At 36.4% G+C, this 11,429-nt stretch overlaps 1 protein-coding gene across 1 annotated transcript; it reads left to right on the forward strand.

Annotated features, from left to right (window-relative positions):
• The first annotated feature begins 6,652 nt into the window (after positions 1-6,652).
• Positions 6,653-7,585, forward strand: LOC101396637 (olfactory receptor 2A2-like). The gene has a single exon (XM_004430650.2). The coding sequence runs from the start codon at positions 6,653-6,655 to the stop codon at positions 7,583-7,585; it is 933 nt and encodes a 310-aa protein (XP_004430707.2).
• The last annotated feature ends 3,844 nt before the right edge of the window (positions 7,586-11,429 follow it).

Here is an 11,429-nt window from a genome sequence, read left to right on the forward strand (position 1 = left end):
CAAATTTCTCTACAAGAGCTGAGGCCGAAGGCCAGCTGGGTAAATTGTTAAAGACAGGGTTTCTCAGTTAATTTAATATTTATATGAAATTAAAAGAACCTTTAAAATATCCTAATCCTATCCAAAAGCCAGCTGGGTGGGTTGTGCAAGAAAATGTTTCTCAGTTAATTTCATATTTATAAGAAATTAAAAGAACCTTTAAAATATCCTAATCTTATCAGAGTAAGACACAGAAATGGAAATTTTTCCCTTCTGAGTTAGGATTCAAAGTTATTTTGGTTATTTTAGGTAAGAGTTCTGGAGGCATATATAGCTGATAACAAAGATAGGCTTGACAGGATGGCATCTTTCTGAGGAAAAATATAATCTAAAAAATGAAGACAGTGCTCTGCAGTTAAGAAAAAAGACTTTGTACGATTGGCAGAATTCTAAAGATGGCCTCCTAAGATACCTGTCCCCTCATTATTTAATCAAGCACTAATCTGGGTACTGCTGTTAAGGGATTTGGCAAATCAAATGATCTTAAAATGTGGAGGTTATCTTGGGGGGCTTAACTCCATCAGTGAGTCTTCTAAAAGCAGGGATTTTTCTCTATCCAGTCTCAGAGGAGAAAGTCAAGGAGCTTTAGAGTGTGAAGGACTCAACACAGCTGTTGATTTGAAGATGGAGGGGGCTGCGTGCAAGGACCTCAGAGGAAGATGTGGAAAAGCCAAGACCTAGATTTCAGCCTGTGAGACCTGTGCAGCACGGAAGACAGCTGGCCTGTACCAGGACTTCTGATTAGAGGGAATAGATGTGTGCTGTTTTAAGTTGATGGGTTTGTGTTAATTTGTTGCAGCAGCAATAGAAAACCAAAACACTTTTGGTATCAGATAAAATTCATGTTTCCAGTTCTGCCCTTGTCAGACTGATTATCATTTATGCAGTGGTACTCTACCTTTTTGGTCTCAAGACCCCTTTGATCTCTTAAAAATTACTGAGGACACAAATACATTTTACTTACGTGGATGTATTTGTTGACATGTATGTATGATATTAGAAGTTAAAATTTAGAATTTATTAACTATACCTTTAATTCATTTATGTATATTTTCATTATACATTAATATAAATAATATATTTTTTTGAAAAATAACTATATTTTACAAACCAAAAATATAGTGAAAAGAATGTCTATGTTTTGAGTATTGGAAAAATTATTAAATATTTGGCTTAAGCAAGGACAGCTGGATCTTATATCTTCTGCATTCTATGTGTTGCAATATCACGTGTCATGTTGCCTTTGGAAAGTTCCACTGTGCACCCACGAAAGAGGGAGGGTGAAAAAGGCAAAAATATCAAAAAATTATTGTGAAAATAGTTTTGATCCCATGGACCCTTTGAAAGGTTCTCAGAAATTCCCAGTGGTCTCTGGACCACACTTGAAGAGTTGATAACTTAGTCTATTTAAACTTCAGTATCCACATCTGTAAAATGGAGATAATGACCAGATTAAACTATGTAGTCATTAGAAAGCATTTGGCACATTTTCTGAAACATAAGAAGGGCTCAATAATTGTTCCTTATAGATGTTACCGTCCTTCTTCATTTGTATCTCTCAACCCTACTGCAGATGGAGATACACCTTGGCTGGGGGATCTATTTCCTCTCAGTATTGCTATAAGAGGCTCCATGGGAGCCCACCTCTCAACCATCTAAAAGTCCCAGCCTCTCACATACCTTCATGGGGGCTGTAGAGAAGCATGAATTCATAAAACTGTAATAATTTTAAGAGCTGGGTACTGTAATTTGTGATATCTGACTCTGGTTTATACCGCTGAGATATTTGAAAGTTTGTGTAGAAATAGTGTGATGCCAATATCTGCCCTGCCCATTCGTGAGAATTTTTCCTCCAATAACAGTCAGACACAATCATGGCTCTCCTCCTGAGAGAAAATGCAGACATCTTTGTCCCCCGTAGGGAGAAGATAATTAGGTAGGATATCTTATGATCCTTCTGGGAATTGGAATTCTCAATAGAAACTCAAGAATGTTTTTAATTCATCTGAAACTAAAATAAAACCTCTGCTCCTGGGGTTCTTTGAAGAACGTTCAACAAGTCTGGTGAATCCTCCTGTATCTGGGATTTAATCCTCTGAAAGCTGCTAACGTAGAAGGATACTACACTTATTTTAGAGGTACATTTCTTACCTCAGTGGGGTTTATTCTAGATAAAAGTAGATTCTTGTGGGAAAATACAGTGCTCATATGTCCTCATACAGAAGAGATTAATTTATTCCGGAGATGGTTATCAGTATGGGTAGATGACATAGGACAGGACAGCAGTGGAAACCACCACGACTATGTGAACAAGAATGGTGTTCTTGGGTGATCTTCTCTCCTGACTCATATTATGCATTGAAGGTAGATATGATAGGCATCTAGATGTCTCCCTCCCCCACCTTAGGGAACAACTGCCTACTGTGCTATGGGCAGAAGGTCCCTGAACTCTGTCAGCATCTCTCACCATCACCTCCTAGTGTAACTTGGTGTGGTGGTCAGAGCTAGCACAAACGCCTCAATGAGAAGAGGCTCAGAAAATGAGAGGCTGTATATCTAGGCATCATCTCTGAATAAGGCTCTGAAATAGCCAAGTTAATGAAAGGACTTCATATATTACCTAGCCTAAATGAAGATATTGATTTGCAGGGAGAATTTTCTCAATGGAAAAGAAAGTTCTAGTAACAGTTACAGTAAATCTTTTCTTTGCTGACACAGTGTAAGACATTAAGTTTTCCACAAAGTTATTTCCTTTTGGAACCACCCCAGTTTATCACCCTATTGTGATGACTATCAGACTTGAAATCACAGTATTTTGTATAAACATCTTTCCTATCACAAAATAGGATAGAATGAGTGCTAACACTCCTGACAAGAGCTGTAAAAAGAGAACAAAGCTCCATAGATGAAGAAACATTCTGGATTACAGGACTTCCCAGGAAGAGAATTGCTCATACCAACCATGCAAACCTTTCGTTACCTGAGCTGCTATCGTTTTATTTACTCTATTGGGAAGGGGGAAGTTCTGGGCATCTCTACTGTGATATCGTCTTCTCTGTTCCAGTACTGTTTCTGCTTAAGAGATTTAATATATCCTCAATTTTATTTTTTATGTTGCTTATTTTTAACAGCAAAATGGTAATAATGGTAATAGAGATAAAACTAAAAAGATTTATTTATTCAGAAAAAAAATAACTAACCTAAACGTTAGTAAACAAATATAACTCCTGGGTAGTAATAGATAGAGATACCTCCAATATTATCCTCTATGTTCAGAGATTAAATGTTCAGGCATTGCTTATTGTGTCCAACTGCATCTCAGTAGAATTTTGCAATACTGATGTTACTGTCTCACTTTATGTAACACAGGACTACTTTTTAATGTAGCAAAAATCAATTCTCAAACTAAATGGACATTTACATAGAATCCTCCCAAATGCAATCATATTTAAGGAAGTGAAATAATCTATGATCTTATCTCTGTTTCATTTTACAGTGATCAAATTCTAACTGTGAACTTTTCTAATAAAGTAGAAACCTTGAGGTGGTCAATAGAAACTGGCAAATAGAAGATGCTTTAATACATACATTTTTTAAACTAAAAATGATTATCATCCATTTAAGAAACATTTCCTAAGTGCCTGTTTCCTCTAGAAGTATACTGCTTATTATGAGATATAAAGAAGTACTATTACCCATCCACAAGACTTACTATTTGGTAAAAAGGAATCTCAGTTCAAATAAATGACATTTGGTATAAACCCATTTTTATCTTTGGTTGTATCTTGAAGGTTATCCAGATCTTCATAGTGAGGCTATAACTCTTTTAAATGTTATTATTGACCAAGCCTATACATTTAATTTGTGCCTGAAGAGCCCCCTCGTATGAATCTACTCTAATTCCCAAGAGTAGAAAGGTCCCTCTTTATAGGCTGTCTGACAACGAGCCTTTTGACGGGGCCTAGAGAAGGTCTAGTAGGCTGCCACTTTTCTCTTTATAGGAACTGGTTGTAAACTGCAATAAAATGATTCAAATGAGGAGGGCAGTGACTCCACTCCAACGCTCCCTCAGGATGATACAATGAGGGCAGTAATGATCACCATCTGTAACCACAGTAGTATTTGAAAGACCCATGTGCACTTTCTAACTCAGTATATACCAGCCTGAGAATTGGCATTTACCTAAGCCTGATAGCCTCTAGAGGGATATCCAATAATTCTTGGCATTTTTTAAATTATCCTAGACTCATAAGCATTAAAAAAAAATGTGTGGGGACAGGTCCGGTGGCATAGTGGTTAAGTTTGGCATGCTCCACTTCAGCTGCCTGGGTTTGCTGGTTTGGATCCTGGTTGCAGACCTACACCACTCATCAAGCCATGCTGTGGCAGTGTCCCACATACAACAAGGGGAAGACTGGCATGGATGTTAGCTCAGGGCCAGTCTCTCTCAATCAAAAAAAACAAAACATATGTTTAAAATTTAATCACTGAAGCATTATGTTGTACAAACCTAATGAGGCGATAATATAGTAAATAAATTGAAATATTTATATTCACAGAAATAGTGTGTTGCAGAGAAATACTGACATGGAAAAATATTCCTGACATATTTCTAAATGAAAGAAATAGGGGAACTAGCAACACTGATGTATTCTTTTTAATTCATGATACATACAAAGTAGATGTACAGTAAAAAGGTACAACTGTATATACAAATCATTAACAATGATCATTTCTGATGGTATGTTTCAAGGTATTACCTCTTTGTCTTTTAAACATAGTTGCATAATGTTTTTCTAAGAAGATTTTGAAACTTGATGCCAAAAGCTCATAGAAGGTAGGTATCACCTTATTCACACAATGAACCACGTCTTAAAATTTTAATCTCTAAATTTAAAATGTTCAAGAGTCTGTAATTTTCTAAATAGTAATAAAAGCAAGAAATAATATAAATTTCATAATAAGATGCTAGTTACAAATGTATACTTTGCCTAAATAACTGAATAATATCAAGACCATTTTCTTCAATGCTAATGTTAATTTAGTGAAATAGATTTGACTCCATAAAGGAAGTCAGTTAACGTATATTAGATTTTCAGAACAATTATAAGAATCTGTGATTCCCCTAGAACAATTTGTATACCTTCCCAAATTATATGCTCATTGTTTTCAATGAGGATATTAGAAATTTGGTAAAAATCGTGATAAAAATAAACCATTAAACCTAGATATTAGTTTATATGATTCTTCACTATGATTCTTTCTAAAAGTAATCAGACCTTTTTGGAGAAATGGCTATGTCCATGGCTAAAGTGCTGAATGTACAATAAGAACTTTAAACATTTTATCATATCAAAAGTAAGGAAGTGCTCAAAAGTAATGGGAACATGTAAATAGAGCAGAAGAGGAAGCTTGGATGGCTCATATATACAACAATTAAGCAATAATGATAAATAATTGTAATCGCTTGATAAAAAAATGCATACATCCGTATTGATAGATATGTGAGAGAGAGAAAGATGATAGATACAGATGTAGAGAGATACATAGATGATTGATAGATAGAGCCTTTCCTTTTACTGAAATTGACAATCAATAAATATAAAAGCAATGAAGGAGTTAGAACACTATCTTTTGCAATAATTAAGTCAGGCAAGACAATCAATGGATGCTAAAATTAGCGGCAGAAAGCTTTATGAGGTACAAAAAATTTATATATTAATTTTAATGGATGCTCTAGAAATTATATTAGGGAAAAAATAATGATTATGTATTATGAGTATTAATGGAGATACTTGGGAGTCACCATCTTTACCAAGTGATCAAATTTAGCATCACCAACAATGTGAAAATTAACATCATGCACCTACTCATGAATACACTGAGGAGGATACTGGTTTTTCCTGAAAAAAGTGAATAATCTGAATCAAAACTGAGAAACTTCATAGAATCCCAATTTGAGGAACATTCCACTAAAGAATGACTCTATACTCTTCAAAAATATCAGTGTCACAAAAGGCAGAGAAAGTTGGAGTAACTATTCCAGATGAAAGGAGGTTAAACATAGATGATATTAAATATAATATGTAATCTTCCATTGATTCCTTGGTGGGGGCAAGGGGAGATTAGAGAGATAATACAGTAGATTAAAGAATCATGTCAGTATCAAATTGCATGATTTTGATAATTATATTGTGGTTAAGTTAGTGAAAGTCTTTGTTCTTGGTGAAAAAATGAGGAATTTAGGGGTAAAAGGACATCACATCTACATGTTAATCTCAAATGGTTCAAAAAAAGTAATACATATATATATAGATAACACGAGAATGATAAGGCAAATATGAAAGAATATTAAAATTTATTGAATCTGAGTGAATGCTTATGGGATTTCTTTGCATAATTCTTGACCCTTTTCTGTAAGATTAAATTTTATTTCATATTAAGAGTTAAAAACAGAAAAGCAACCATTTGGGAGAGGAGAGGGAGCTGTCAAGTAGAGACAAGGAGACAACCTTTCTCTGAGCTCATTTTGAGATGAACAACTCCAGTTTTCATTGATTTGCCAGCTGTGATCTTTTAGCACATTTCGGTCCTTGACAACTGTCATTAAGGAATGGGAAGCAACCAGTCATGGGTCACAGAATTCATCCTGGTGGGATTCCAGCTCAGTGCAGAGATGGAAGTGTTGCTCCTCTGGATCTTCTCCCTGTTCTACACCTTCAGTCTGTTGGCAAATGGCATGATCTTGGCACTCATCTGTCTGGACCCAAGTCTACACACACCCATGTACTTCTTCCTCTCACACCTGGCCATCATTGACATGTCCTATGCTTCCAATAATGTGCCCAAAATGTTGGCAAACTTAGTGAACCAGAATAGAACCATATCCTTTGTTCCTTGCGTTGTGCAGACATTTTTGTACTGGGGATTTGCTGCTACAGAGTGCCTGATTTTGGTGGTGATGTCCTATGATAGGTTTGCGGCGATCTGCCACCCCCTCCACTACACTGTCATCATGAACTGGAGAGTGTGCACAGTCCTGGCTGTCACTTCCTGGTCATGTGGATTTATTCTGGCTCTGGTACATGCAATTCTCCTCCTCAGATTGCCCTTCTGTGGGCCTTGGGAAGTGAACCACCTCTTCTGTGAAATTCTGTCTGTCCTCAAGCTGGCCTGTGGTGACACTTGGATCAACCAAGTGGTTATCCTTGCTGCCTCTGTGTTTGTATTACTCGGGCCCCTCTGCTTAATGCTCATCTCCTACATGCGCATCCTGTGGGCCATCCTAAAGATCCAGTCAAAGGAGGGCCGCAGAAAGGCCTTCTCCACCTGCTTCTCCCACCTCTGTGTGGTTGGGCTCTTCTTTGGCATTGCCATGGTGGTTTATATGGTCCCAGACTCCCATCAACAAGAAGAGCAGGAGAAAATACTGTCCCTATTTCATAGCCTTTTTAACCCAATGCTGAACCCTCTCATCTACAGCCTGAAGAATGCTCAGGTGAAGGGCGCCTTGTATAGAGCACTGCAGAAGAAAAGGTCCATGTGAAGGGTAGGGAGAATCTTGTTTGATTGGGGATTTCCTTTTAAAATATGTGATTTTCTGAAACAAAACCTCAGAAATATTTCCCAAATAGAAGTTTGAGAGAAAAATGGTTATTGTCCAAATTCTAGCTCTGAAAATAGGGCAAAGTTTCACCGAAAAACATATATCCTAACCTTTAGAGATCATGTTAGGAAATGAGCGCAATTATCAGAATATTTAGTCTTTCTTTTAAGAAACATGAAATTCTCTTTATTTTTTAAGCCAAGAATATTAATGTATAAAGAAAATATTAAATATAAGAAATTTATGTCATTACGTTTCTCTGGCTTCTGTATTTAGAAGAGTGACTTATCACCTTGTGGTAGCTGGAAACAGTACAGTAAAATTAATACCATAAGAGAGAACTTCCAAAGTAGACTTGAAATTTTAATGCACAAAATATTGCAGAGTTATATGTCTCTACATCACCAATGTGAGGCCAATGTAATAAGTGTTTAAAGAAACTCTAAACTCCTCGAAGGAATAATTTAGGAGTAAAGGGAAATAAGTTAGGGAAAGCTTTAGTCCAACAAGAAACTATGTTAAAAATCCCGAAATATATTAAAGGTTTAGGATTCGTTCAAAAGGAAATTCATTACTAAATGTTTAAATGGTTCTACAGATAAGGATTTTGATCATTGCTCAAACATTACATTTATTTTGGGGTTATTATTATTTCTAATAAGGCAAGATTTAATCCTGTTAAAGTTCTTGAAATTTTTCCCACCAATATTTTTGTAATGTTTGAACCATCTTATCTGAAGATGGTTTGTGGTAGCACCAAGCAGCATGAGACAACTAGGATATAGGCAACATCATTTCTCTTTCATGTGGCAAAAGTTCCTCTGGATTTATGAAACCACATTGAACAACTGTCTTCATGATGCTAACGAGGGAAAAATAAGTAAGGGCTGAATGATCACCACAATAGGTCTAGTTAACATGTGTTACCATGCATAGTCATGAAAATTTTTTTCTTGTGATGAGAACTTTTTAAGATCTAATCTCTTAACAAGTTTCAAATGTGCAATACAGTAGTATTATCTATAGTCAGCATACTGTACTTACATCCCCACGACTTATGTATTTTATAACTGTCAGTTTGTATTTTTGACCCTCTTCATCCATAAATTCTTGTTCTTTCTTCACTCCTGTTTTCAAAATCCTGTAAATGATATCTCAAGTTCTACTCTGTCAAATCCAAATTCTAATCTTAGGCATTCAAAATTCATCTTCTGGTAGCACAAGTTTTGTTTCTCACATTCTTTCGCCAGGGTGGTCTTCTCACTTTTTTAATAGCAAGACCATTTGTTTGTTCCTCATCATGACTTCATTCATGTTGTTTTCCATGCTGGAGTGGTATCCACTTCTTTACTGTGACATACTGCCTCCCGCGGCAGCCACCAGCCTCATGAGAACCATTATGATAGTACGACCACCAAAAAAGCACCTCATCCTCCCACTTGTTCTTGGAAATGGAACACAGAATATGCCACCCCTAGTTACTGAGCAATCCTTCTGCCTTTGAATGCCCCTAAACCACTTGCTTGCCCCCTCACAGCCAACCAAGGACTGCCAAATGTACCCGAAGACCAATTAGAAAGACCCCTCAACTTCCAAAAACAAATACCACCAGGAAAGAATGCTTGCCAATCAGAGACTGTCCAGTGTTTCCTCTTTTTACTGTGTAAAACTTACTCTCCTTGCTAACCCCTTTGAACTGCTGCTGACGTAAAAGCAACAGCAGATGGACTCCCTTGCCAAAAGTCTATAAATAAACAGTCTTTTAAAATTGTGTCTCTGACTCAGTTTTGTCTTTGACACTAACCATCTAAATCTCGTCAACTTCTCAGAAGCAGTTTTGGTTCCAATATCTCTATGGTTGTCCAGCACTCAATTTCCTCTTTCATATATTATTTGTGCCTTTCCACTCCCATGTAGACTCACCTCCCTCTCTCACATGGGAAATGTAAAGCAATAGTAAGAAACTAAAAGGAGGGAAGCGATAGTTTCTCTCCCTGTCTTCCCTCTCCATCATCCCCCTCCCCCACTGCCTTCTCTCTCTACTTTTTTTTTGAGTGTGTGTGAGGAAGATCAGCCCTGAGCTAACATCCATGCCAATCCTCCTCTTTTTTTGCTGAGGAAGACCAGCCCTGAGCTAATATCTATTTCCAATCCCCCTCTTTTTTCTCCCTTTTTCTCCCCAAAGCCCCAGTAGATAGTTGTATGTCATAGTTGCACATCCTTCTAGTTGCTGTATGTGGGACGCCGCCTCAGCATGGCCAGACAAGAGGTGCGTTGGTGCGCGCCCGGATCCTAACCCAGCTTCCAGTAGCGGAGCGCCTGCACCTAACTTCTAAGCCGCGGAGCCGGCCTCTCTACTTCCTTTTTAAAATAATCTCCATACTCCTAAAACTGAACCTAAGCATAAGTGCAAAATGGCGTGTTAATAAATGTTTTTGAGCGTGTTCATACTCATCCCCCAGGGCAATGAGAATGAAGCAGACCAGATTACCAAGTTATTTTACATATATAATATTTAGTCACAGTATAGAATTTTTAATATCCCTTTGACGTTATTCGGAGAAAATTCAATTCCAAATACTCATGTAAAGTTAAATTTATAAACCTTAAAAAAATAAAAATACTTTTAAAAAATAATATTTCCGTTCATTCTAGTAATCAATCTTTATCCTCACTGTTTGAATAGTGTTCACAAATGCTTGACCTATAGTAAAGTCTTTGTAAATATTTTTGAATGAATGCATGCATGAAGAAATGACTGACTGAATGAAGGAAGAAATGCACATAGAGTATGTTTTTAAATGAAAAAAAGAACTTAGTTAAGAAAGTATAAGTGTTTTGGAGAAGGAATGAAAATAGAAATTGGGTAGCGATCACGGCCATTATGGTACCACAGGTGTGCAATTCTAATCAACTGTTTTGATGGACATTATAGTTAATGGTCATCAGCTGCCAAGGAAGCAACTTGATTCTATTGCTTAGCAATAGTCCTGCAAACAATAAAATGTATCTAGTGTCCTGTGAAAAGCAACTTTATTCGTTTAAAGTACTAGGAATCCTGAGGAGAGAGGAGAGAAAATCCAAATAATAAATTATTTTTAAAGTAAAAAATATTATTATAATAATATCTAGAAAATATACTCTAGCTGGATTAATTTCAAAAATAGAAACACTCTTTCTATTTTGCATGTGTTTATCCAGTTTTCCCAACACCATTTTCTGAAGAGACTATCCTTTCCCCATTGGTTGTTCTTGGCTCCCTTGTCAAATATTACTTGACAGTATATAGAAGGCTCTAATTCTCGATTCTCCATTTGTTCCATTGGTCTATGTGTTCATTTTACTGCCAGCACCATACTGTTTTATCACTATAGCTTTGTAGTATAGTTTGCAATCAGGACATGTGATACATCTGGCTTTGTTCTTTTTCCTCAGGATTGTCTGGACTATTCGGAGTCTTTTCTGGTTCCATATAAATTTTAGCATTGTTTTTACTATTTCAGGGAAGAATGCCATTAGTATTTTGATGGGGATTGCATTGAATCTACAGATGGCTTTGGGTAGTATGGACATTTTAACAAATAAACATGGGATGTCTTTCCATTTGTTTACGTCTTCTTCAATTTCTTTCAGCATAGTTTTGTACTTTTCATTGTGCATATCTTCCACTTTGTTAAATTTATTCCTAAATATTTTATTGTTTTTGATGATATTGTGAATGGAATAGTTTTCTTTCCTTCTTTTTCAGATGTTTCATTAGTGTAGAGAAATAAAACTGATCTAT

The sequence above is a fragment of the Ceratotherium simum genome, chromosome 1, assembly GCF_057802395.1.
Source record: "Ceratotherium simum simum isolate JZ-2026a chromosome 1, ASM5780239v1, whole genome shotgun sequence".
Lineage (NCBI taxonomy): Eukaryota > Metazoa > Chordata > Mammalia > Perissodactyla > Rhinocerotidae > Ceratotherium > Ceratotherium simum.

What these genes read in the sequence shown, in the direction of transcription:
- LOC101396637 (XM_004430650.2), top strand. Translation starts at nt 6,653, where the DNA reads ATGGGAAGCAACCAGTCATGGGTCACAGAATTCATCCTGGTGGGATTC.